Consider the following 27,623-nt stretch of genomic DNA (forward strand, 5'->3'; position numbering starts at 1 on the left):
CCTCGGTGGAGAGAGCTAATCAGTCTGATGTCTGCCTAGGTCTGTCTCTCTGCCTGCGCACCACTGTGTAGCATTTAAAGAGAGAGACTTGGTGTGGAAAGTCTAAACACCCAGTCCTAGGAGTTTAGATGAAGGATTTTGCTTTTGAACAGCCATCCAGGGGTGAATGATGCTAAGAGCAACAGAGGGAGAACCATGGAAAGCCACGACGGTGTGCATGTGGACACTGACAGAGATCATGGCTGGACATTTGTGTCCTAGGGTGTGGGCATGAAGGGAAGAATTACAGGTTGTCTACACCCAGCCATGGTCGTAGGCAGGCAATTATGCCCAGAGAGTGTGTATGTGGGTCATAAGAAGAAATGTCCCTGCACCGCCTCCGAGGAGGGAAGTATCATTGGCAATTATCCAGACATAAGAACACAGGGAGTGGAGTCTCAATCCTGGCCCTCTTCTTTGATATGTTATGTGGGCCTGTTCCCATGCAGACAGGCTTCCACCTTGGCCTTTGGAAAGCAGGCTAAGATTGCTGGAAAATGTGACCATTGGCATCTGCACGATGGTATCTGTGATGCGGTGCTTCGTTCCAGGGCACCTTGTCTATCTTCTGAGATGCTATTACCTTGTGCCTACAAGCTGTACCTTCTGCTTGTGAGGCGAGAGGGCCCAGGCTGAGGGAAGGGGCTCAGAGCTTCTGTGGGGTCGTATGGCAGCTCTGGGCTTGTTGGTGGAACTTGGCTTGCCTTGACCCTTAGATAAATCTGAATCCTTGAGGGGAGCAGGTGGGTGGGACGGGTGTACGGGTGCACATTCTCTCCTGGCCTCTGAGCCCGCCTCTCCTGCTGTTTTTCATGCCATTTTTTCATGTTTTTTTGTGTGTTGTTCCCAAGCCAGCCCCTAAGATTTGCAGGGCCTGGGGCGAGAGTACACATGGAGCCTTCATTCCATCATCTAAAGTTATAAATCAACTAGGATAGGTCCCAACCTCCTACCCTGACAAAAGTACCTTCACAATGTCATGGAAGGCCAGGTTCAAGTTTAGAAGTTTCTGACTCCTCGGAGTTCTGCCTGGGAACTTGGGGAGTTGGAGAGCCGGCCCCAGCCCTCAGCCTGTCCTCTTCTCATCCCTGGCTCTGTTTTACTCCCAGAGTCCCAGCTTGGTCCAGAGCCCTGCAAACAGCTTGCCTCGGGTCTGTTTTGTGTGTGTGTGTGTGTGTGTGTGTGTGTTTAGACTTAGCCTATTTACTATCCAGTTAGTGAATAACAGTCCATGTACAAGTTATCGTCAGGTAAAAGATCGATACAACAAGAGATGTAAAGATGAAGCATGTGTGTATGTATGCGTGGGCTGGGAGGGCGTGCGGTGTTAAGTTGCACATCTGCTGGAGTCAGATCATGGATAGCCTTGAATTACAGGCTGCAGAGCTGGGACTGAGCATGATGAGGTGGGGGTTTCTGAAGGTTCTGAGCGAAGAGGAATGAAATCGCAGCTGAACAGGAAGGAGACCAGTCAGGCAACAGCGTGGAGGAGCGGGGATGTGTCAGGAGGCTATGACAATAACCGCAAATGTCTCTTGTTTTTCAGGAAGTGATGTTCTGCAATGGATCGTCCAGCGGCTTTGGATCTCCAGTCTGGGTGAGAGCTCATCTGGCACTCAGTTATCCGGGACAGCTGTGTGTACAGCACCATGGGAGAAACTAAATAGAGACTTAGCCTGTGTTTCTGAGAAATTTACATTTTAATTGGACAGACATGACCTTCGTGTGTAAAAGTACCAGAATCAAAAGCAAAGGCAGGATAATTTGGGGACGAAAGAGTTATTTTGTACAAAATATTTAGAGCATAAATAACAGGGATAAGTGCGGAGGACTCAGTCAAGAAAGTCCTGGAGGGGGTGCTGTGTATAGCTGGTCTTGAAAGAAGTGATGCTTGTGAATTGGTGAAGAGGAGCTCTGAGGGTCTTCCTATAAGGGGACACTAGCAAGAGCAATGGTTTAGAAATGGAATGAGCGGAAAGTGGAGGAGTGACAAGGGAGATTGAGAGTCATGGCTCCAGATGGCTATGGAGGGTGGCAGAGGGGTGGAAGAGCACCTGAAGATCTGGGAGATAGGCAATAGGAAGCCACAGGCAATTTTTGAGCATGGCAATGTGCCTGATAATCATATTTCAGCTAGGGTGCCTCGCAGTGTCAGGCCTCTGAGCCCAAGCTAAGCCATCATATCCCCTGTGGCCTGCACGTATACATCCAGATGGCCTGAAATGAACTGAAGAATCACAAAAGAAGTGATATTTACATGGCCTGTTCCTGACTTAACTGATGACATTCCACCACAAAAGAAGTGAAAATGGCCAGTCCTTGCCTTAACTGATGGCATTACCTTGTGAAATTCCTTCTCCCGGCTCATCCTGGCTCAAAAATCTCCCCCACTGAGCACCTTGTGACCCCCCACTCCTGCCCGCCAGAGAACAACCCCCCCTTTTTCCTTTACCTACCCAAATCTTATAAAATGGCCCCACCCCTATCTCCCTTCGCTGACTCTCTTTTTGGATTCAGCCCGCCTGCACCCAGGTGAAATAAACAGCCTTGTTGCTCACACGAAGCCTGTTTGGTGGTCTCTTCACACGGACACGAGCGAAAGGCAGCAATTTAGAAAATGGATTGGAGCAGAAAGAAACTGGAGAGTAGATTTCACACTAGAAAATAGGCTGTTGGTACAATGAGGCATACAACTTTAGGACTTGGTCTTTGATGGAGGGAGCGAGACCTGGAGAGGGAGGGCTGGGGAGGAAGTCTTCCCACACCTTGGAGGCTGAGCTATGGGATGGGGAGATGGGTTGGGTCCTTGGGCTGGGGGGTCCTGCAGGAATGGAGGGATGGAATCCTCTCCAGAGGATGGAAGGATATCTGCTTTCATTGATGCTTTGGAGAAAGAACCAAGGAAGTTTGTCCTTTAATTGATATAATTGATAAACAAGGCTGTGCTTCCGAATAAACTGGAGCAGGGTGGGAATGAAAGTGAAGTGGGAAGGAGAGGAAGGGTCTGGACCCGAGATGCAGGCAGAGGTGAGCTTGGGATAGAAGTTGGCAATAAACATGATGCTCCTTGCTTATTCTTGGAGTGACAAAGTGTCTGTTGGTCCAACAGAGACATTTTCTTCCCAGTCCTGTGACCTTTCCCACACCCAAAGGGCCTATAGAGGCTTCTCTAGGCCTTCCTTAACCATCACCCGCTGCAGCAGACCACGTGTGGTTTCTGTTAACATCCAGATTTCCTAGTTCCCATCTAGACTTATTGAGTTGTCATTCCTGGGGATAAGACCTGGAGGTCCTCCTTTTAGCATGCAACCCAGCTCACGCTTGTCCACAGCCAAGTTCAGGAACCAGTGTCCTCACTGCTCATGAGATGCAGTGCTGTTAGGAAGGGGCACCTGTCCTGGAGTTTGGGGTGCCGTGGGGGCCGGCAATGAGCTCCTGTCTCAGCCCTGCTCTTAACATCCATGTCTGAACTGCTTTTCCCAGAGGCACAGAACTTGGGCAACTTTATTGTCAGGTATGGCTACATTTACCCGCTGCAAGACCCCAAGAATCTCATTCTCAAGCCTGATGGCAGCCTCTACAGATTTCAGGTGAGTCTTGGCCTTGACCCTGGCTGTTCATATGGGGTTGATCTCATTTGAAAAGGTGGGGTTCATAGTTTCACAGATCAGGACTTCAGAAACGGTGGAGGGGGCCAAGGTGGTTGGATTTCTTTAGTCACAGGGTTGGGGTCCATTGAGTCACAATCCAGTTTTAAAGCGTGGTTTCCCTGGTTTCTTTTGCAGACACCGTATTTCTGGCCCACCCAGCAGTGGCCAGCTGAAGATACCGATTACGGTAAATACTTCAGCCCCAACTATGCCTTTGGTAGTGCTTAACATGCTGCTTATTTACTTGCTGCACTTTGGTGACATTTGTCTTGCTGTCATCATGACCTTTCTGTCAGTCCACATCTGTACTGGGCATGTCCCCAGGGGCAAGGGGCTGGGTGTGCTGAGCGTTCTCTCCCCGACTCTGAGCACAGCAGCCTCAGGCTTAGGGAGGCTGCAGATGGGGTTTTGAAAGATGATGATGGAAGATGTCATTGCTTTCTTTTCCAGCCATCTATCTGGCCAAGCGAAATATCAAAAAGAAAGGGATTTTGGAAGAATATGAAAAGGTATGGAGGTGCTTTTAAGTAGAGGTTGTTATAATTGAGTGGAAGATAGTTTTGAGCTGTACTTTCCTCATTCCCACATCACTACATTCATATGCGCCCACATTCATATGCGATCCATCCAGCCAGCCAGCTAGCCATCCATTTATTAATTAGAAGCAGCTAGCTGAAGTAAATTCTTTCTCATGTCTAACTTCAGTTTCTCTTGCTGTAATTTAAGCCCTTGCCTCAGTGGCTACTGGGCACACAGTGGCTACCCACTTCCTTTTGCCATCCCAAAACAATGTGACATAATAAATATGTACTCTAATGGACAACCCTTGGTTAACAGATTTGAACTTGAATTGTTTTTTTTTTGTTTTTTTGAGACAAGGTCTTGCTCTGTTGCCTGGGCTGAAGTACAGTGGCATGATCTCAGCTTATTGCAACCTCCACCTTCCAGGTTCAAGCGATTCTCCTGCCTTAGCCTCCCAAGTAGCTGGGATTACAGGCGTGTGCCACCACGCCTGGCTAATTTTTGTATTTTTAATAGAGATGAGGTTTCACTATGTTGGCCAGGCTAGTCTCGAACTTCTGACCTCAAGTGATCTGCCTGCCTCGGCCTCTCAAAGTGCTGGGATTACAGGTGTGAGCCATCGTGCCTGGCCCGAACTTCAATTTATGATGGGAAAACAATAGGACTGTATAGACTTTTGTTTTAGGCTGGGTGAGTCCAGTTTCCCAAAGAACACATGCTAGCCCTCAAAAGGCCAAAATTTCTGGGTGGAGGGTTAAAATCTTGCTGTGTTTTTATATTTATTTATTTATTTATTTATTTATTTGAGACAACGTCTTGCTCAATCACCCAGGCTGGACTATAGTGGTGCAGTCTCGGCTCACTGCAACTTCTGTCTCCTGGGCTCAAGTCTCAGCCTCCCAAGCAGCTGGGACTACAGGAGCATGCCACCACACCCAGCTAATTTTTGTATTTTTTGTAGAGACAGGAGGCCCAGGCTAGTCTCAAACTCCTGGGCTCAAGTGATCCATCCACCTCAGCCTCCCGAAGTGCTGGGATTACAGGCGTGAGCCACCATGCTAGGCCACGTGTTTTTATTCTTACAAACATGTTTTCAGAAAGGCCGGTTTATCTTTGGTTTATCTTAGGGTTTATTTTGTGAATTTGTGATGCTGTGTTGTTGAATAGTGAGTTTCCAGGTTGGGTGTGGTGGCTCACGCCTATAATCCCAGCATTTTGGGAGGCCAAGATGGGAGGATCACTCGAGGCCAGGAGTTCAAGACCAGCCTGGCAACATAGTGAGACCCTATCTCTACAAAAGATTAAAAAATTAGCCAGGTGTGGTGGCATGCACAGGTAGTCCTAGCTACTGAGGCAGGAGAATGGCTTGAGCCCAGGAGTTTGAGGCTGCAGTGAGCTATGATTGTGCCACTGCCTTCCAGCCTGGGCAACAGAGTGAGACACTGTCTCAAAAAAAAAATTGATTTTCAAATTATTTTTAATCTCTGATGCTCTCTTCCTAATCAGATTTGGGATACATTTATTTATTTATTTATTTTTTATTTATTTGAGAGGAAGTCTCACTCTGTCACCCAGCCTGGAGTGCAGTAGCACAATATTGGCTCACTGCAAGCTCTGCCTCCCGGGTTCATGCCATTCTCCTGCCTCAGCCTCCCGAGTTGCTGGGACTACAGGCACCCGCCACCACGCCTGGCTAATTTTTTGTATTTTTTTTTTTTTAGTAGAGACAGGGTTTCACCATGTTAGCCATGATGGTCTCGATCTCCTGACCTTGTGATCTGCCTGCCTTGGCCTCCCAAAGTGCTGGGATTACAGGCGTGAGCCACCACGCCTGGCCGGGATACATTTATTTTTACAAAAGCAAAGAAAACCAATAAAAGTGAGGCTTCTTGTGAAAGTGTTTTGAGAATTCAGCTGCTCCTTGAGTGAACACCATGGTAAAACCAGCTTAGACACCATCGGGCTGGGTCCATGGTTGCCATGAGCCAGGGGTGTGCCCTTGCTGACTTAGAGTTTGTTGCCCTGCGGCACATGGCATATATCTTGGGGCTTACTGTTCTCATTTTGTTTTTCTTCTTTAGGAAAATTACAATTTCTTGAACCAAAAAATGAACTATAAGTGGGACTTTGTCATTATGCAGGCCAAAGAGCAGTACAGGTGAGTGAAAGGAGACCATGCTTGTCCTCTCGGTGTCTTTCCTCCCTCTCTTCCTTCTTTGTTTCTTTTTATTTATTTTATTTTTTATTTTTATTTTTTTTTTGAGACAGAGTCTCGCTCTGTCGCCCAGCCTGGAGTGCAGTGGTGTGATCTCGGCTCACTGCAACCTCCGCCTCCTGGGTTCAAGCGATTCTCCTGCCTTGCCTCCCAAGTAGCTGAGATTACAGGCACCCAGCACCATGCCTGGCTAATTTTTATTTATTATTATTATTATTATTATTATTATTTGTATTTTTAGTAGAGACGGGGTTTCACCATGTTGGCCAGGCTGGTCTCAAACTCCTGACCTCGTGATCAGCCTGCCTCAGTCTCCCAAAGTGCTGGTATTACAGGCGTGAACCACTGCGCCTGGACTCTTTCCTTTTATTAAAATAAACTTGTTTTTGAGCATTTATGTGCCTAACACTGGGCTGCGCAGGGGGAATCAAAAGACACAGTCTCATAGGTCAGGCAGATGAAAGAATAGGCTATGGTGCTGCTGTGAGATGAGGGCCACCTGGCTGGGGTTTTCAGAAGGAATCGTAGAAATGGCATTGAACCTGGGGAATGCATAGGAGGGGTCCAGGTGAAGGATGGCAGTTGTGGAGGAAGAGGAGAGGTGTGGTGAGAGGAAGGGGCTCTCAGCAGGCAGAACCAGAGGCTGGAGGCAGGAGTGTGCCCACTGCAAGCAGTTCCTTGCAGCTGCATCTGAGAGTGCAAAGTGTGGAATTAGGAAGATGTGAACTAGAGATGTTAGCAAGAGCGGATCGTGAGAGGGCTTTGTGGTGAGGGCCATAGGGAGCCATAGAATGATGTTTAAGCAGGGAAGGGATACACAGTGATCAGATTGTCATGTTAGAACCACGCCTCGCTCACTTGCATTTGCCTGTTGCCATATCAGAACTGGAACTGGAAGTCCCCTCCAGGGCTCTGCCTTAACGAGAGCCGGATGCAGATATTGGGGACAGTGAGTGGTAGGGAGAGGGTGTGGTCAGGACAAGGTTAGCCTATCATTACAAACAGCCCCCAACTCTCAGGGGCTGGAAACCACAAGGTCCATTTCTTGCTGGTGCTCCTCATCCACCGTGGTGCAGCTGGGGCCCTGACATGCTTTCCCCACCTCCAGGACCCATATGCAGAAGAAGCAGCACCATCTGGGCTTTGTGCGTTGCTTAGCAGGGACAGGGATTTCCTGTGTGTATCAGAGCAGCCCTGTCATCCTGCTCATGAGTCACTAGGCAAAGCAGGTCAACGTCAAAGGTTGGTGGGTGGAGACATAGAATCCTACTAGGTGCCTGAGAAGAGGGACAGCTGGGAACATCTGGTGACCCGCACCAGTGATTACCAAAACCGATGATCCCCCCAGTCCAGCCTCACTCGCTGTGACAGTCCCAGATCCAGGAAGGTCTAGACTTGCTGGTGCTCAGCTGGGCTGGATGGGGAAGACCTGATTCTCACCCAGCAGCCTAGGTATTGGAGTAGTGATGAACACTGTTTATGGGAGAGCTGGTCCGGGAAAAATAGATTCTTATGGCGGAACAGCTTTATTGCCCTCCAGGGGGGAAAATATGTTCTTAGGGTTTAGAATCAGGTAGAACATCAGTGAGAGAGCTGCCACTGCTCATTAGCCACAAACATGTTTCTACCTGGGTACATTTGAGGCGAAACAACACGGGTTATCTTTAATCACTTATATTTGTTCATAAGGCTTCATTTGGTGAGTTTCTGGGTACTGTCTCACTTTATGTTGGTGTGGGGAAATACTTACCGTAGTAATTATTGTCACCCTTCATTTCTACAAATGGGGAGACTGAGACTTAGGGAGGTGAAAATTACTTAGCTGAAGTCACTTGGTGAGATAATGGTAGATCTTGGGCTGATATTACTTAATTCCATTTGTTGCACCAGTTTTGAGTTTCTGATGGGTTCCAGCACTGGGCTGGGCTCCAGGGACACAGAGATGGGTAAGATGTGCCCCTCTCCCTCAACCCCTCCATCCCTTCCTCCTCCTGTCTGCTCTGAGCAGGACTATCCCAGCAACCCACAGGACTATGAACCCTGACATCTGCTTTCCTGGGCGCTCTGGGTGCTCTTGAAGCTTGGAGCTGTTCTCAGTGATCCCTGCAGGTCCACCACCAAGGCCTTGGACTCAGCTGCGATAAAGCTCTGTGCTGCCCAGGTCCTGGGACATTCCCCTCTTTCATTCTTCTAGGTGCCTTGGAATGAGCGATTCCTAAAAGGCTTGCTCCATTTGAGACGGCTTTTTCCCACTTATTTTATGGCTTAAAGGCTGCCTCTGATTTCAGATTTAGGGTCTCAGCACAAAACGTGGTTGACCATGTAGGTTGGCCCATAAAGTAGTCATTTTGTTATGCTGAGTCCTGTCTTCCAAGTTCCACACTCAGCACCCAGACAGCTACTCAAGATCTCATGTTGCTGTCAAACCTCAAACTTACCTTGTCCATATTCAAATATGGCTTTCCCTCACTCTCCAAACCTCTTCCTCCAGTATCACCCATATCAGTACCTCTACTGCCCCTACCCTGGTTGAACCAAACTCACCGTCACCTGAACCACGGCAACATCCTCCCAACTGGCCTCTCTGCTCCCAATTTCTCCCCATGTTTGAAACACAGATAAGATCACCTCAATCCATCTTCTCTAGCTATCAGGGAGAACATTCACTTCCAATGTTACTTCCTCAAAGAGGCTTTTCTGATTAGCTGTTACTGCACTCAGATCATCCTAAATTTAGTGGCTCAAAACAACAACAATTATTTTATTATGTGTCCTGATTTCTATAGGTTAGGGATTTGGGAAGGTCTTGGCCTATCAATTCTGACTCAGAGTCTCTAGAGTGGTTGCTGTCAGATGGCTGGAGCTGGGGGCCTGGAGCAACTGGGGGCTGGCTGGCATTTCCTACTCTCTTCTTGTAGCCTCTCTGTGTGGTCTAGCTTGAGCTACCTCATAGCACGGCAGCATCAGGGAGGGTTGTTAGATTGCTTAGAGGTGTTTGGGGACTTCAAGACCACATATTCCAGTAAGGAGGGTGACTGCTGTCCCACCTTTTATGGCCTGGCCTCAGAAATTAGTGCCATGCCTGACGTCCCATGTTGGTAGAAACCATCACAAAATCCCATCTGGCTTCAAGGGGAGGAGACATAGACACATCTATCAATGGAAAGAGTGTCAAAGAATTGTAGACATATTTAAAAATCACCACAGAGGCCATCCCTGATGCTACATGATGGTACTCTGAATGTTTCCTTATGGCAAATAATGCAATTTGCAATTCTGTATTGATTCTTTGACTGTGTATGTGATGTTTAGGTCAAAAGCTACTCAAGGGCAGGGACTATGTTTGGTTCACCAGTAGACTCCCAGTGCTTGGAATATACTGGAAGATCAATGAGTACGTGAATGAATGAATGAATGAATGAAAAATTAAGCAAATGCTGTTGCTGAAAAAATCACAAACTAAAGTAATTCCTAGGTTACTAACTCTCTTGCATTCCATTTATCATGACTCTCCTGTAATAACATCTGTTACAGAAAAGCAGAAGAGCAAAGCCGGAAAGGACCCGTGGGGTAAATCAGAGAGTGACTCTATTTACCAGGCTCTCCAGCATTGTGGAAACTGCAATGCCTCAGGCTGGTTGTGGCCCATGCTCCTGAGGTCAGGGGCTAGTTAATGTGGTAGAAAATCCAGTTAGGCTATCAGGGGGAAGTTTGAAAACAATGTTTATATTTAATTTCCAGAGGAGGCTGACGGAACGCCCAAATGGAATGGCGCTGTTCACCCATCTGGCTCCCTGAGTGTTATGATGTTTTTCACAGTACGTTAACGGGGAGATGAATTCGCCGACTCTGTCTTGCAGAGGGCGTGTGCGTCATCCCACGTTGCCTGGGAAAACAAGCATTAACAAGTGTGAGCGCGGGTCACCGTGGAAATGGTACAGAAGGGGGCCCACGGCAGGATCATTAGTGTTACTTTGCCCCTGGAGGAAGAAGGCCCTGCGTCATTTCCCATCCAGAGTGGGAAAGGGAGAGAGACTGCGAGATAAAAAGGAAAATAAACAGCCCTTTTTTATTTATTTATTTATTTTTGAGACGGAGTTTTGCTCTTGTTGCCCAGGCTGGAGTGCAGTGGTGCGATCTCGGCTCACTGCAACCTCTGCCTCCCAGGTTCAAACGATTCTCCTGCCTCAGCCTCCTGAGTAGCTGGGATTACAAGTGCTTGCCACCATGCCCGGAACATTTTTATATTTTTGGTAGAGACGGGGTTTCACCATGTTGATCAGGCTGGTCTTGAACTCCTGACCTCAAGTGATCTGCCCACCTCAGCCTCCCAAAGTGCTGTGATTACAGGCATGAGCCACTGCGCCGGGCCATAAATAGCCTTTTATAGCAATAAGTTGTGCTCAGAAAAAGCCCCGACGTGGCATGAACTCTTTGCAGTGCCAGAGTAGAAGTTACAGGCACGGAGGAGAGAGGACTCCCCAGGCCAGCATCTTCCTCGTCACCATCCCACAGGGGGTTGCCTGCCTGACCAGACGTTGACTATGTTGTTTGCCCAAACAGGGAAAAGTTAAGAAGCCAGGAGGTCAAATATCGACCCGGAAGTTCACCCATGCGCGCTGCTCTCCAATGTTGAAGTTGGTGGAGTTGGTTTGATTTAGGGCTGGTGGCGGCAGTATGATCTCAGTGCAGCACTGTCCTGTCCGGGGAAGTTAGACCCTGGCCAGACTCCCAAGTGCAAGTGCCACTTCTGCCAATTGCTGGCAGTGTGACCCCGGTGGGCTGGTGGGGCATTCACCCCCTCTTCATTTCAGTGCCCTGAACTTTGAAGTAAGAAAAGGCCACCGGGAGGATGAAGTGGGATTAAAAGAGTTAATACGTGTCAAAGTGGTTAGAAGGGTGCTAGTACTTAAGTGAGATGTCAGTGCTTGCTGTGTTCATTACTATTACGGTATATGTGAATTACTTGGGCAGGTTGGGAGAGGGGTCTAGGTCATCAGGAATGAGGGGCATCACTAATCAAAAGACACAAAGTCTTCCTGGCCTTACACGTGGCTTTTGGCTTTCCAGGGCTGGAAAGGAGAGGAACAAAGCAGACAGATATGCCCTGGACTGCCAGGAGAAGGCATACTGGCTGGTGCACCGATGCCCTGTGAGTATCCTCCTGCCTGGTGTCCTCTGTCTCTTCCTGTGCCTCCCACCTCCATCCTGTGCTCTCCATACCTGTTGCCAACTCCTCTTTCTCTAGGGCGAGAATTGGATCAGCAGGAGGAGCTGCTCAGTGTTGGGTTAACATCCAAGTGCCTCTTGGCCAGAAAAGGAAGTTCTCTGCCTGGATGGGGTCTGCTCATGGCCCATCTGTTGGTGTTAGGTAGGGAGGGACCTGAATGAATTTGTCTTTTACGAGGGCTGGGACTTTTTTTTTTTTTTTTTTTTTTGCTAGGATATCATACCTTGGGAAAGGAATATAAGGAGAAAAAATTAGAACGTAGGCCCCAATGGAGGCGCCAATGCAGAAAAATAGAGTCCCGTGAGAATGGAAACTGCTTGGCCAAAGTTCTCCTTGGTGTCTCTAGCTCCCTCACTTTTTCCTCTCCTAGATCCAGTTCCCAGCAGCTGAGATGGGAGAAGGAGAAGGAATACGTCTGTGTTGAGCTTCTCCTTGCTTGGAGCACGCTGAATCTCTGGCTTTGGGACTTCAGTGGCCCAGAGAGACAAGCTGTACAGAGCTGGTGTAACTTGCCCCAGCTCATCACTGGGAAATGGTAGCCTCATTCCCCAGCACACAGAAGTGGGGTCTGACTGCTGCATACTGGGATTAACTCTGCTGCCTCAGTTTCCTCCTGTACAGCTCCCTGTGCTGCCTATGGGTCATGGGAGGTAGGAGATGTGAATGAGATTCTGGAAACCGAAGAGTTAGAAAGAAATGTTCTTCCTCCTCTTCCTTTAGCTTCCTTGCCTGCCAGGTATCAGAAATTCTCAGAACCAGAAGGAGAACTGAGTGAGGCCTGGTGTCAGAGTTTATGGATTTTTGAGCTTCAAGCCCATCGATTTTGGCTGTTTTGCTTATATTCTTTATATACTGAAAACAGATTCTCCTAAGGTGTTCCACTCTGTAGCGGCATGGGTTTGGATGCTGTGTTGTTGAGGTTAAGGTGCTGAGGTTGATCCCAAACAGCTTGTTTGATTTTTTCTTTGCTTCAGGGTTTCTCCTCTAGGGAAACCAGTTTACAGATGCCTAACACAGGTATCTGGGGGCTGGGTGACAGAGCACAGGGTCCCAGAGATAAGCACCCCTCCTGGTTGGTAGCGAAGAAACTCTTTGTATGAGAAGGAGCCTCACATTGCTCGTGTGTTCCAGAAGCACTCTGTGGTGAGGATAAGGAGACTTGGCGGATATGCCACATTTGGCAAGACACCTTGGTGCCCAGTGGCACCATACCTGAGGGTAGGTAAAGAACGGCTTCTATATTATGTGCATAGACTCCTCACTGTGGGAATGCCTATGTGACTACATTCCTTGCAAAGTGACATAGACTAGCTATGCATTAACATGAAAAACTGATCATCTGGGTTCTTCTCAGTTCTTCTGGGGTAAGTTCTCAGCCCCCACCAGGCTAGTGGCTGAGTGGCTCTTCACAGGATGATGCAGAATCACATAAATATGACCATGTGTCTCTATGACCACCACCTCCCCCCAGCCCATCTCCACCACCATGACCGTCATCCCACCTCCCACTCCCTCACCTCCCTTATCTCCCTGACCTCTACCACCTCTCTTATTTCCCCCACTTTCTCCACCACCTCCACCACCCTTATTGTCTTCATCATTGTGGTCACTGTCACCGTCACCATCACAGTAGACATGAACTGAGAACTCCCAGTGTGCTGGCCACTGTGCTAAGCCTTCTGCATTCTTTTTTTTTTTCTGAGATGGAGCCTTGCTCTGTCACCCAGGCTGGAGTGCAATGGCACGATTTCGGCTCGCTGCAACCTCCGCCTCCCAGGTTCAACCGATTCTACTGCCTCAGCCTCCTGAGTAGCTAGGATTACAGGCACGCACCACCATATCCGGCTAATTTTGGCATTTTTAGTAGAGATGGGGTTTCACCATGTTGGTCAGCCTAGTCTTGAACTCCTGACCTCGTGATCTGCCCACCTCGGCCTCCCAAAGTGCTGGGATTACAGGCGTGAGCCACCGCGCCTGGCCACCTTCTGCATTCTTATTGAACCTTTGCAGCTCTGTATGGAAGGGTTTATTATTATTCTCATTTTACTGATAAGCAAGTGAAAGCTCAAGGATGCTGCTAATTTGCCCAAAGTTACACAGCTAGTTAGTGCCAGAGGGTCTGAACCCACATACCACTGACTGTGGAGCACCACCCCCTGCACCTTAGCCCTGTGCACTTCTGCCTTTCATGACAATGTCATGTGATATCTTGGTACAGTTCAGTCCTTTGGTAACCTCCTTGGTCATTAGAACGTTGCCTGGGTCACTGCTGCTCTAAGAAGCTGAATGCCTGGGTTTACATGTGCCTGGTCCTTCTTTGACAGCACTGGGGACCCAAGTTCAGCATGAGGCTTTGATGGACTCAGAGTGGTCCTAGAACTTCCAGGACTAAAAACTGCTCCCCACATCTAACCTCTTTCATGGCTGCTGCCTGAGTGAAAACCAGACCAGTAGTCAAAGATGAGGCAGGAGAGTGCAGTGGCCCCACTCTCTGTGATTTTCTTAAAATTCTCCCCATCTCTTGTTGGCCTGTGGGGGTGGAAGGTAGTGTTTTTGAAGAGCATCTCAGTCTAGAAATTGAGCAATCTGACTGACAGGCTCAGGAAGCCCCGGAGCTCACAGGCTGCCAGACTGTCTCCAGGAGACCCAAACAAACCGTCAGTTCAATGGGAAAAAAGCCAGCCAAGGCAAACAAAGCACTTGGCGCCGTGGAGTGTCGCGGCCACTCCGTGTCAGACTGTAACCAACAGTTGTAGAGTGAGACGTGGCCTGCTGTTACTGAACCGACTCATTCACTTGTTCATTTGTCTGTTCGTTGATCCATGAAATCTTCGTTGAGCCTTGACTTTGTCCCAGGGAAGGGGTTAGGTGCTGGGTGTGAAATAACACCCAAGAGTCATTGAGTACTCCTCTGAACCTGTGTTAAGCTCTTGGCACAGATGACCTCATTGATGCCTGATGCTATGATGTAGGGAATATCACCATCCCCATTATTCAGATGGAGAAATTGAGGCTCATAGAGGTTCAGTAGCCTGCTCAGTTCTGAGAGAGGAAGCCACATCTTTCTGATGGTAAAGCCCGATATTCTGCTTCTGTGCAAGGAGGCCCCACCCGTGGTCCCTCTCTCAGCTCAAGGAGCTCAAAATCCAAATTGCTGGAGCACAGGTGAGTGACACTCTCCCAGAGATAAGACCTAATTGCAGAAGGGGCACAGCGAGAGGGTGATTGATTTAGAAAGGCAGGGAGAAATGTCTGATAGATGCTGTTTCAGGGAGATCATCACTGGCAAAGGCCAAGACCCCACGTGGGTGGTGGTCGTTGAGGCTCTGACCTGAATTCCTACCCGGATCCCAAAGGACACCTGTGATTCAGCATCCTGTAATGAAGGAAAACGATGTTTCTCACCCGTTTTTTACTCAAATGGAACCAAGTACAGATCTGAGCACGATGCAAACAACAGTGAGTTTTGTAAATGAACAAAGGGAGAAAGCGCTCCCTTAGACAGGCATGTGGAGGCCTTCCCTGCATCTTTGCTGTGCCATCTGTGACTTCCTGCCTCCCAAGGATGTAGTCTGAAGCTGCTTCCTGGCGGTGGGTGTGCTAAATCAAGCAATCCCTTATCTGCATATCAAGCTAAATGACCCTTGTTTCAACCACATATGCAGACACTTGCCAGAGATGTCTGCCCTCCATTTCCCATCGAGGTTAGGCTAAATGTCCAACAATGGAAAATGGCAAAATAAATTGAGGTATATTAACATGATGGAACATTGTGAAGCTATTCAAATAATATTTTCAAGGGCCATTCATTGATCTAGGAAAATGATCTGACATATAATGTGTTTTTTGTTTGTTTGTTGTTTTTTGTTTGTTTTTGAGACAGAGTCTCGCTCTGGGGTGCAGTGGCATGGTCTTGGCTCACTGCAACCTCTGCCTCTTGGGTTCAAGCAATTCTCCTGAATCAGCCTCCTGAGTAGCTGGAATTACAGGCGCCTGCCACCACACCTGGCTAATTTTTTGTATTTTTAGTAGAGACGGGGGTTTACCATGTTGGCCAGGCTGGTCTCGAACTCCTGACTCTGCCTTGGCCTCCCAAAGTGCTAGGATTCCAGGCATGAGCCACTGTGGCGGCCTGACACATAATGTTATATTGTAAAACCAGGGTGGGTGGAGTGCTCCATGTGCCATGGTCCAAAAATAAAAAATAAAAAAAATTAACATATATTTTGTGAATATCTGCTCTATGCCGGGTGCTTACTAGGCATTGGGGATATTTGGATTATGAGCCAAGACAGACATTGCCCGTGACCTCAAGGAGTTTCTTGCAGTCTGGTGGAGAGACAAAGACTAAAATGATTAAACCAATGAATGAGTAACAAGCAGAATGCCATGGCAGCTGGTAGGAGGCAGGGGCTCTGCGTCCGGTTGGGGGTCAGGGAACACAGGACACAGGACGTGGAGAGTGACATTCAAGCCAAGATCCTCTAGGAGCTGACTTTCCTAACACAGCAACATAAAATTGTCTCCCTGTTTCACCTCATCTCTATTTCTTTTTTCTTTCTTTCTTTCTTTTTTTTTGAGACGGAGTGTTGCCCTGTTGCCCAGGCTGGAGTGCAATGGCGTGATCTCAGCTCACTGCAACCTTCGCCTCCTGGGTTCCAGCGATTCTCCTGCCTCAGCCTGCCGAGTAGCTGGAATTACAGGTGTGCGCCACCTCGCCTGGCTAATTTTTTGTATCTTTAGTAGAGATGGGTTTTCACTGTGTTGGCCAGGCTGGTCTCGAACTCCTGACCTCATGATCTGCCGGCCTCAGGCTTTCAAAGTGCTGGGATTACAGGCATGAGCCACCGCGCCTGGCCTCATCTCTATTTCTTTCCCCTATCTTATTTTGTTCAGGAAACGAGTTAGTGTTTTACTTAGTATTTGTTTTCTGTTCCATGCACCAGAAGAGTCTGATATTTTTGGGAAGAGGGTGAAGCTGAGAGAAGGAGGGGCAGGGGGACACGGTGGAGTACCACCGAGAAGTGTCCGTCAGCTCCACGCTGGCCTTGCTCTGTATGTGGGTTCCTGGGAACATCGCCTCCTCACGAGCAGTTGTCACGAGTACAGGAGCTCCTTTCCTGACCTGAATGATGATGCATTGAGCAAATTGCCTCTTTGGCTTACACCCAAGGGATGTTGTTTGGGGGGGGCGGGGTCACACCCTGGTGTTCACAGTTCCTCAGGGTGAAGGAGGGGAGCTTGCATGTCTCTGAAGGCTTCCTGCATGAGGCACCAGGGCAGAAAGTGCCTGCTGCCTCCTTATCTGCGGGCCACACACCGCAGGATGCATCGGCTGCCCTTATTTCCTGGGCGCTGACAGTCAGTTCTGGTTAACTTCATCTGAACACCCTGTTATGTGCCAGAAACTGTGTCAGCAGCACTCTGGTGATGATCATAGTGGGTCAAAGACTTTACACTACCTGATGAATGAAGAAATGGATGAATGAAAGGAGCTTGGGAGTCTCTGAAACCAGCAGAGGCAGAAAGGCAGCCCTCTCACCAGTTTCGAGGGCAGGGAACTGGAAAAGGACCACAGCTTGATTGGGAACAACTGAGACTTAAGGGCTGCTGCCCACAGAGGTGCAAGAGCCGAGGCAGCAGTGGCCAGAGGACTGTGCCTGGCTGTTCTGTAGGGAAGGCACGGAGAGCCAGGTTGGGCTGGAACTGGACAGGCTGGCAGAATCATGAAGCCCAGTGGGTGGCTGCAGGTCTGAGAGTCTAAGGCCGTCTGGTCTGGGCAGCTGAGGGCATAGAGGAGTCTATCTCAGTTATGCAGTGCACTGTTGAGCACTGGGGCAACCAAATTTATATCAGAGCCTGGGGCACATTGGAAGGAAAGAACTAGATAACGAATTCAAGACTTGAGCAGATGACCACACCGAAGTCACCGAGGCAGTGAGCTCCTGTGGAAGAGCAGCCAGACACTGGTTGTAGGGCATCATGAGCACAGGCTGTGTGTGAGTGTGAGTGCATGTCAGTATGTCTGGGTGTGCATGTATGTGAGTGAGTGTGTGAATGTATGTGTGCGAGTGTGTGTACATGTGTGCATGTGTGTGAGCATGTATGTCAGTGTGTTGGCGTGTCAAGGTGTGCATGTATGTGAGAATATGTATGTATGTGTGAGAGTGTGTGTAGATGTGTACATGTAAGTGAGCATGTATGTGAGCGTGAGTGTGCATATGTATGTGTGAGAGTGTGCCTAGGTTTGTGCATGCATGTAAACATGTATGTGTGTGTCAGTATGCACGTGTGTGAGTGTGTGAATGTGTTACGTGTGAGCATGCATATGTGTGTGCATGTATGTGAGCATGTTTTTGTGTATTCATTCTCATAGTGTTATAAAGAAATACGCAAGACTGGGTAATTTATAAAGGAAAGAGGTTTAATTGACTCACAGTTCTGCATGGCTGGGGAAGTCTCAGGAAACTTACAATCATGGTGGAAGGGGAAAAGGCACATCTGACATGGTGGCAGGCGAGAGAGAGCGAGTATGTGAAAGAGGAACTGTCAGACACTTATAAAACCATCAGATCTCATGAGAACTCACTATCATGAGAACAGCATGGGGGACACCACCCCCATAATCCAGTCACCTCCCACCAGGTCTCTCCCTCAATCCCTGGGGATTATGGAGATTACAGTTCAAGATGATATTTGGGTGGGAACACAGAACCAAACCATATTAATGTGTGTGTGTGTGTGTGTGTGTGTCAGGACATGCGTGTATGTGAGTGTGTATGAGTGTGCATATGTACATGTGGGAGTATGCGTAGGTGTGTGCATGTATGTGAGCATGCGTGTGTGAGTGTGCCAGTGTGTCAGGGCATGTATGTATGTGAGCATGTGTGAGTGTGCATATGTATGTATGAGAGTGTGTGGGTGTGTGAGTGTGAGAGTGTGTGAACGTGCCAAAGTGTGTGTATGAAGTCTGCCTTCAGTTATGCAGGGGGATTTCTCCATACCAGATTCAGGGGGCAACTCCTAGAACCCTTTTTGGCAAAGACACTGACTCTGCTGAGCCCCTGCCATGTGAGGTTAGATCCCATGGTGTTATCCCTTCAAGACACCTGTCTCAACTCTAATTTATCCTTTGTGTGATTAATTGCTGAGTGGCTACCTCCCCCTTGAGACTGGGAGTGCCTCAGTAATGCCTGCTGGGGAGCAGTGGTCTCGGGGCACACTCACCATGGGCTCCCCAGGGCTCAGCACAATGTCCGGCACATAAGAAGTGCCCCATAGATATTTGCTGATCAAGATCCACTTGTAACAACTAGGGTAAGGATGGCCGTTCCCTTTCCCTGTCCTCCTCCCCACCCACTTTCTATTGCCTTTTCCTTTCTCTTCCCTGTGTCGTCTTGTCTGCACATATTTGCCTCCATGGTAGCCCAGTGAGCTAGGTTGCTAGATTTAGCAAATAAAATACAGGAAATTTGGTTGAATTTGAATTTCAGATAAACAACAAATAATTTTTATGTAAAATGTATTTTGTATATTTAGTATAAATATATAATAAGCATCAAAATATTGGGAGAGAAATTATTTGCCATTTATCTTAAATTAACTGGGCTTCCTATATTTTATCTGGCAGTCTTACATCTGAGCTAAAACCCAGTCTGATCCCATGGATGAGGCTGAATTTGATGGCAAGAAAGCCCAGTTGCTTCCCAACTCTCTGCTTCAGTGTAGCCAACCTGGTTGGTCACATGTGCTGAGCAATGGGTGGATGCCTGGCATCACACCTGCATCAGGGGAAGTGAAAGACCCAAATTATTGGCCTCAAAGAGTCAAGGAGTTGAGAGAGACCAAGTAAGATTTTCTGGAGAGCTGGGTTACCTGCTGGCAAAGGGAACTAACAGAGATTACAGTCCCAGTTTTGGGCCATTCTTTTACATATGTAATCTTAAAATGAATACAACCCCTTGCTCAGCAATAGCTACCTTCTGTGGAGAGCTTCACACCCTATCTTGTTAAATCTTCACAAGAACCTGCCACGTAGGAGGCTTCTTCTCTGTTTCTTAGAGAGGTTAGTGAGTGCCAAGACAAGGAGTGTTTTCCAAGATCTTCTGCACAGCTGGGAAGTGGCAGAACCAGGAGTGGCACCCAGACGTGCCTGACAAGCCTGGACTTTCCCAAAGCACTGCTCTGTCACTTCTCTTTTCCCGCCAAGCCCAAGATGAAACCACAGAGTGTGGGGAAGGAGCACTGTGGGAAGAGTCAGGAAGCCCATGTATTAGTCTCAGTGAACTCTTTTGGAGCCTGAATGTTACCCATCCATATGCCCACTCACTCATCCATCCATCTACTCACTCAACCATCCATCCATCCATCCATCCGTCCATCCATCCATCCATCCATCTATCCATCTCTCTCTCCCTCCCTTCATCCATCCATCCCTCCATCTGTCCATCCCACTATGGTGCTGAGTTTGTCATCCATCCATCCATCCATCCATCCACCCATCCATCCATCTCTTCACCCATCCATTCACCATCCATCTACCACAAATTTACCCATTCATCCATGCATCCATCCCTCCGTCTATACATCCCACTATGGTGCTGAGTTTGCCATTCATCTGTCCATCCATCCATCCATCCATCTCTTCACCCATCCACTCACCATCCACCTACCACCCATTCATCCATCCATCCCTCCTTCCCTCCCTCCATCCATTTGTACACCATTCCATTCCTCCATCCATCCATCTCACTATGGTGCTGGGGATGCCATTCATTTGTTTGTCCATCCATCCATCCATCCATCCATCCATTCATCCATCCATCCATCCATCCATCCATCCATCCATCCATCCATCCTTCCATCCCTCCATTCATCCATCTCACTATGGTGCTGGGGATGCCATTTATCTGTCTGTCCATCCATCCATCCATCCACCCATCCATCCATCCGTTTATTCACCCACCCACCATCCACCTACCACCCATTTACCTATTCATTCATCCATCCACCCATCCCCCTCTCCTTCCCTCTTTCCTGCCACCCATCCAACTCTGGTGCTGGGAATGCCATTCATCTGTCTGGCCATCCATCCATCCACTCACCCACCCATCCACCATCTACCCGCCACCCATTTACCTATTCATCCATCCACTTATCCATGCATCCCACTATGGTGCTGGGGATGCCAACCACCTGTCCATTTTTCCATCCATCCACCCACCCACGCATCTACCCATCCTTCTCTCCATCCATCCTTCCATCTCACTATGTTAGGTGCTGGGGATACTGGGAGGCAGAACAGCCCTCATGAAGCTCAACAGCTCACCTGGAGGGTTTACACCCACTCAAAGCTTCCCATGGGCTAGGCCACAAGCTCTTCTCAGCTCGATCTCACAATTGGCAGATTAACCGAGACCCACAGTTAACCAGAAACTGGAGACTCTCCCTGTAATGACCTTATGTTGTTTTTATTCCATTTAGCCTGGAATGGACAATGTGCTGGACTACGGCCTGGACCGAGTGACCAATCCGAATGAAGTCAAGGTAAACCAGGTATGTCTCTGCTGCATAGTTTGGGTAGGACATAGGTCGGATTCTGGGGCTGGGAAGGTGTCCACATGTCTATTCGTGTCTGTTAGGGCAACGATATCTCCTCTTTGAGACTGTCAAAGAGAGGAGGACCGTGGGCTCTGTGGACTCAGGGTTAGGGGAGAAGTGGGACCATGGCAGGGTGCTAGGTGAGAAGAAATTACGATTGAAGACAGACAGAGGCTGTAGAGTGCAGGGAAGAGCTAATGGGATCTAGATGGCTGGTTTTCAAACTTTTCTGAGTCACTTCCCCCTTTGAAAATCTGATGAAAGTTATGAGCTCATTCCACTCAAAGATGCACAGACAGACATTCTGTACACAGTTTCAGCCAGTTCCTTGATCCCAAGGAGACTGTAGACCCCAGCCTCGAAACTCTTGAATCAGTTTTAGATTTAACCTTAATCCACATGACAGGACCTGGAATCTAACACTTTCTTTCACATCCCAGTGGAGTGGGATCTTTGTAAAGATTCTCCAAGCAGGTTTCATTAAAAAAAAATACCTTTCCTCAAATAGGCCATCTTTCGTGATGGAGAGCCAATGTCTTATGAGTATTTATTTATTTATAGAAATACAGTTCATAAGCTGTTGAGCCCATGGCCCTATTGACATTTGGGGCCAGATAATTCTTTTTTTCCTATTTATTTATTTAATTCATTTATTATTTGAGACAGGGTCTCACTCTGTTGCCCGGGCTGCAGTGCAGTGGCATGCTCATAGCTCACTGCAGCCTTGACCTCTTGGGCTCAGGTGATCCTCCTGCCTTAGCCACCCAAGTAGCTAGGACCACAGGTACATGCCACCATGCTTGGATAATTTTTGAAATTATCTGTAGAGACAGTGTCTTTCTATGTTGCCCAGGCTGGTCTTGAACTCCTGGGCTCAAGCAGTCCTCCTGCCTTGGCCTCCCAAAGCACTGAGATTACAGGTGTGAGCCACTGTGCCTGGCTCAGATAGACAATTCTTTGGTGAAGTTGTCCTGTGCATTTTAGAATGTTTAGCAGCATCCCCAGCTCTGCCCATGAGATGTCAGTACCTCCATTCCTCTCCCTGCCCACCTAAGCCCCAGTCCTAACAATCAAAAATGTCTCCAGACATTGCCCATTGTACCCTGGGAAGGAAGTCAACATTACTCTGGCTGAGAACCACTGATTCCAATGAACCATCCTAGACCCATTTAAACAGATCTTAGGTGGTTTCATTGCTTTCTGTCAAACATTGTCTTTGGGTAGCAAGGGTCGTCATCTCTAGCCTAGGGTGCATCTATAGGGCTCTGCAGAGCCTTAAGGCATGAGTGGGGGCCTGTAGGGGTGTGCAGGGGAAGGAGGAGGGTGGAAGTGGGAGGGGAAAGAAAAAGGAGCCAGAAATGTTAGCAAGGCCGCTCTGGGACAGTGTTTGCTTTTGCTCCCTGGAGAGGGTCACCGGGGGAACCATTAGGTCTCTTGTCCACAAGCTGGAGAGACCCTTCCTTTGATACACACAGGGCACAGTCAGCCTTAACTCAGCTGTTCCCAGGGCAGCCTTTCCCGTGTTCTCCTTGTCAGAGAACAGATCACTGCTGAGGCCTTGTAGGCTTGGTTGCCATGGAAACAGAATCCTCGAGTAAAAGACTGAACCTGGGTGGAAGGTTTGCTTTTTTTTATGGCTAACTAGCAGCTCTGGAAACCTCTTTCCTGGGGAGGAGAGAGAGGGTGGAGGCAGAAAGCACATCACTCATTCTGAGATGGGGGGGTGGGAACAAAGGGTCACCCATCCGTGACCCAAGCCAGGATACTGCTCAGCTGTGTGTGTGTGTGTGTGTGTGTGTGTGTTGGGGGTGGTTGGGGTGGTTAGGCAGGACCTTAACTTCATCCATTTGAGAGAGAAGCTAAGGAGCTGAGCTGCTCCATCCTGGGGGTGACTTCTGAGGAGGGTGACCAGATTACTGTCTTTACTGAGGAGGCATCTTTGTGCTCCTTGGCTTTCAGAGCCCACTTCCTGCGGATGTGGATGCTGGCAACACCCTCAGCCCAGAGCCCAGTGGGCAGGCTGGGTGTACGACAGAGGGTGCCTTTGCCATGGTGGGGTGTGATACGGGCTGTGTCTCTGCTGTTGTTTACCGTTATCTTCTCTGTCTCTCTCTCTCTCTCTTCCCAGCTATCTATCTATCTCCTGTCTGTGCACTCTGGCTGCTGTGGAATAAAGTATTAAGAAGAATAAAGAACTGCAATTCTCATGCATGCAGAGCCCCTTCCAGCCCTCCCCTCAGGCAGCCCCAGCATGCTGTGGTTTATCTGTCTGCAACATTTTCCACTGTCTGCGAGTCCCCTGTGTTCCTGGGTTAATTTGCCCTGAGAGAAGAGGGTTGCCAAGAGCATGAAGCATCTCCATGAAGACCTGGGAGTGCAGAGGCTTTGGATTTTTGTCTCACTTCAGAGAACTCATGGTGCCTGAGCTGGTTTGAAGAGAGGTCATTTTGAGAAGGAATCAATCCTTCTTTCTTTTTTTCTTTTCTATTCTTTTGTTTTGAGACGGAGTCCTGCTCTGTCACCCAGGCAGGAGTGCAGTGGCGTGATCTCGGCTCACTGCAACCTCCGCCTTCCGGGTTTAAGTAACTCCTTGCCTCAGCCTCCAGAGTAGCCGCGATTACAGGTGTGTTCCACCACGCCCAGCTAATTTTTTCATATTTTTAGTAGAGACGGAGTTTCTCCATGTTGGCCAGGCTGGTCTCGAACTCCTGACCTCAGGTGATCCGCCCATCTTGGCCTCCCAAAGTGCTGGGATTACAGGCATGAACCACTGCGCCTGGCCATCAATCCTTCTTTTTAAACTTTTATTTTAGGTTCAGGGGTTACATTTCAGGTAAACTGCATGTCACCGGAGTTTGGTATATAGATTATCTTGTCACTCAGGAAATAAGCATAGTACTCATAGGTAGTTTTTCTATCCTCTCCCTCCTCCCACCCTCCACCCTCAAGTAGGCCTGGGTGTCTGTTGTTCCCTTCTTTGTGTCCTTGTGTACTCAGTGTTCAGCTCCCACTTGTAAGTGAGACCATGTGGTATTTGGTTTTCTGTTCCTGCGTTAGTTCGCTTAAGACAATGGTCTCTAGCTCCATCCGTGTTGCTACAAAGAACATGATCTCATTTTTTTTTTATGGCTGCGTAGTATTCCATGGTGTATATGTACCACATTTTCTTCATCCAGTCTACCAATGATGGGCATTTAGGTTGATCCCATGTCTTTGCTATTGTGAATAGTGCTGCAGTGAACATAGGCATGCATGTGTCTTTATGACGGAATGATTTATATCCCTTTGGGAATATACCTAGTAATGCGATTGCTGGGTCAATGGTAATTCTATTTTAAGTTCTTTGAGAAATCACCACACTGCTTTCTACAATGGCTGAACTAATTTCATTCCCACCAGAAGCATATAAGCTTCCCTTTTCTCCTTGCCAGCATCTGTTATTTTTTGACTTTTTAATAATAGCCATTCTGACTAGTGTGAGATGGTATCTCATTGTGGTTTTGATTTGCATTTCGAGAATGAGTAAATTCTTGAGAAGATGTATCTGTTTTCCCCAAATAGAGGCAAGTAACCGTCAACCATAAGGAGGAAAGTCATTAGGTTGGCAGGTGTCTCGGGCCCTGGTGACCCACTCCCACTGGCTAATGGCAGCTGGGAGGGACTGGCCAGGGGCCGGGACCACACTCTAGAAGTGAGTACTCTTTTAGCTCCAATACTTTGAGGCATACAGAACCCCCAACTCCTGCACCCCAGGAGGTGATGGGGGCAGGGGCCGCTCATGGCAGGATCACTGCCATCATTTAGGGATGAGGGCAGTGTCGGGTGCTGAAGAGACCCTCGACATTGGCCTGAGCCCCAGCTCTGCCACTTCCGGTCCATGTGATCTTGGGCAAGCTCTTTCTTGAGCCACAGTCTCAGTTTCCTCATCTCTAACAGGGGAAGCATGCTAGTTCCTTCATCAGAGGATTAAGCAGGATCACTTATGTGTAGTGTCTAGAATGCTAATCAACACGTAGAGACACTCCACACACAGCTGGTATTATTCTAAATGTTGTCATGCTACGAGAGAGAATTTATGGGACTTGTAGACCTCAGACTCCATGTTAGGGTGCTGTACCTAGCCAATTTCCTCTTCTGCCTTTTCACCTTCTCATACTTCTCCCCTGGTTGGAGGTGGAAGGAGGGGTTACATGCCAATTTCAACCTCTCTGCCTACTCCAATGAGCAGCTGCTCAGAACCTGAGTCTACACTGGCAAGTATACAGATCTTTTGGTAAAAGGCAGAAATATGGCCTCCCAGTATAAAATACTGTGCTCTGCAGAGGTGCTCAGCCTGGAGCCTTCACACACCATATGCTCCTGCCAATAGGGGACAAACTGCTTTCTTCTTGTGGCTTCTGTGTGACCATGCCTAGCTGAGGGAAGGGAAGGGGCTGATGTTTGCTGACAGCTCCCTGCATGCCAGGCATGGACCTGAGTGCGCCACTGTTTGTAACGGCTCAGCTAAGACTCACTACTGCATTAGGAGGTAGATGGCCACGTTGACCTCCGTTTCACGGTTGAGAAAGCAGGCTGAGAGAGAGGGTGGCTCCCCCAAGGACACACAGCTGGGAAGTGGTGAAGCCAGGATCTAAACCTCAGCTGATGGCCGCCAGAGCCCACTCCACATCCTGCCTGATGTTTTCTAATGTCCTTATTGTGGCTTTTAGAAGTTTTTCTGCATTTCCTGAAATCCATTAACAGAGACAATGTCAGTTTCCTTTTTCACATGAAGAAAACAAAATAGAGAGACATAGCCGTTTGCCCAAGGTGACCCAGCCAGGATTCAGTTACGTGTTTCCAGTTCTGTAGCTCATGTGCCGCCCTGATCCAACCGCTGCTCTGCTCTCCACCCCACAAGGCCTACATCCTGTACCCAGGGCCGGCTTCATGGGCAGGGGGCTTGTACAGCCGCCCAAGACCCCATCCTCAGAAGGACCCTTGTTTGATTTAATGTTCTGTTACCATCTCAGAATTCCTTACACTTTTTTTCTGAACAGTGAACTGCATTTTTATTTTGCACTGAGCCTTGCAAATTGTAAGCAATTCTACCTCTACTTGATGAGGTCGTACCTGGCTGGACAGCTATTTACTTCACATGATTGCAATCTTAAATCCAAGACTCCTTAGACAGCTGCACCCCCTTAATTTTTTTAAATCTATCTATCTGTCTATCTATCTATCTATCTATCTATCTATCTATCTATCTATCTATCTATCTATCCATCCATCCATCTACCTACCTACCTACCTACCTACCTACCTACCTACCTACCTACCTATCTATTTTGAGACAGTCTTGCTCTGTCACCCAGGCATGAGTGCAGTGGCACAATCTCGGACCACTGCAACCTCCGCCTCCTGGGTTCAAAAGATTTTTATGCCTTAGCCTACTGAGTAGCTGGGATTACAGATGTGTGCCACCATGCACAGCTAATTTTTATATTTTTAGTAGAGACAAGGTTGTGTCTTTTTGGCCGGGCTGATCTCAAAACCCTGGCCTCGAGTGATACGCCTGCCTTGGACTCTCAAAGTGCTAGGATTACAGACGTGAGCCACCACGCTTGGCCTTTATTTATTCATTTTGAGACCAGGTTATAAGACTAGCTAATTTTTGTATTTTTAATAGAGACAGGGTTTCACCATGTTGCCCAGGCTGATCTTGAACTCCTGGGCTCAAGCGATCCACCTGCCTTGGCCTCCCAAGGTGCTGGGATTACAGGTATGAACCACTGCACCCAGCTCCATCTCTTTTCTTGCCTGCTTTGCCTTAACCACTTGTGTTTCTGGATCTCCCGGTTTCTGACTTTAGACCCCCTCTCTGCTCTCAATGCCAGTGCTGCCCGATTCCTCATGGTTCTCCCCATCTCGGCTTTGGCTCCGTGGCTTGCTTGGCCCCCCACCTGAGTTTCTCTGCAGATACCTGCCTGGCTACCCCATTCCAAGGTCCTTGCTTATTTCTCCCCTGCACTCCTGCCGGTGGCCTGACCCCTTCTGCCCTGTGCCAATTGTCTGCACCCTCCATCCGGGGTTCGCCAGTCAGCTGGCCCAGAGCTATGTAAACAACAAGTCTAGATGTGTCCCTATTTGGGCAACTCTGCAAGGGAAAAATAAGAAGTTGTTAGAATGCTAAGAATGCAGAGCATCCGGAGATTCCTTAAGCAGAGTCTTCCTCCTGTAGCAAAGTGTGTCGCTGAGATGAGGCATAAAGAAGTGGCTTCACTCCAGGAGGGCCGGCAGCTGAGAAAGGAGGGAAGTTGTGTGTGAATGCCAGGCTGGAAAAAAACTCTTATTTCTTATTTTATCATGAGGTGGTTTTCTTTGAATT

General features: G+C 48.3%; 1 protein-coding gene across 3 annotated transcripts in view; it reads left to right on the forward strand.

The window, feature by feature from the left end:
* The window catches only part of RGS9 (regulator of G protein signaling 9), a 93,647-nt gene that overhangs the window by 19,488 nt on the left and 46,536 nt on the right, over positions 1-27,623 (forward strand). For 2 of the 3 annotated variants that reach the window (XM_511633.5, XM_016932765.3), the window contains exons 3-9: positions 1,586-1,636; positions 3,523-3,629; positions 3,825-3,876; positions 4,140-4,198; positions 6,293-6,369; positions 11,497-11,578; positions 21,140-21,211. In XM_511633.5, the coding sequence (XP_511633.3) occupies positions 1,586-1,636; positions 3,523-3,629; positions 3,825-3,876; positions 4,140-4,198; positions 6,293-6,369; positions 11,497-11,578; positions 21,140-21,211 (500 nt within the window). The remainder of the gene's footprint in view (positions 1-1,585; positions 1,637-3,522; positions 3,630-3,824; positions 3,877-4,139; positions 4,199-6,292; positions 6,370-11,496; positions 11,579-21,139; positions 21,212-27,623) is intronic. The other variant, XM_009433077.3, reaches the window with a different exon arrangement.

The sequence above is a fragment of the Pan troglodytes genome, chromosome 19 (genome assembly GCF_028858775.2).
Source record: "Pan troglodytes isolate AG18354 chromosome 19, NHGRI_mPanTro3-v2.0_pri, whole genome shotgun sequence".
Lineage (NCBI taxonomy): Eukaryota > Metazoa > Chordata > Mammalia > Primates > Hominidae > Pan > Pan troglodytes.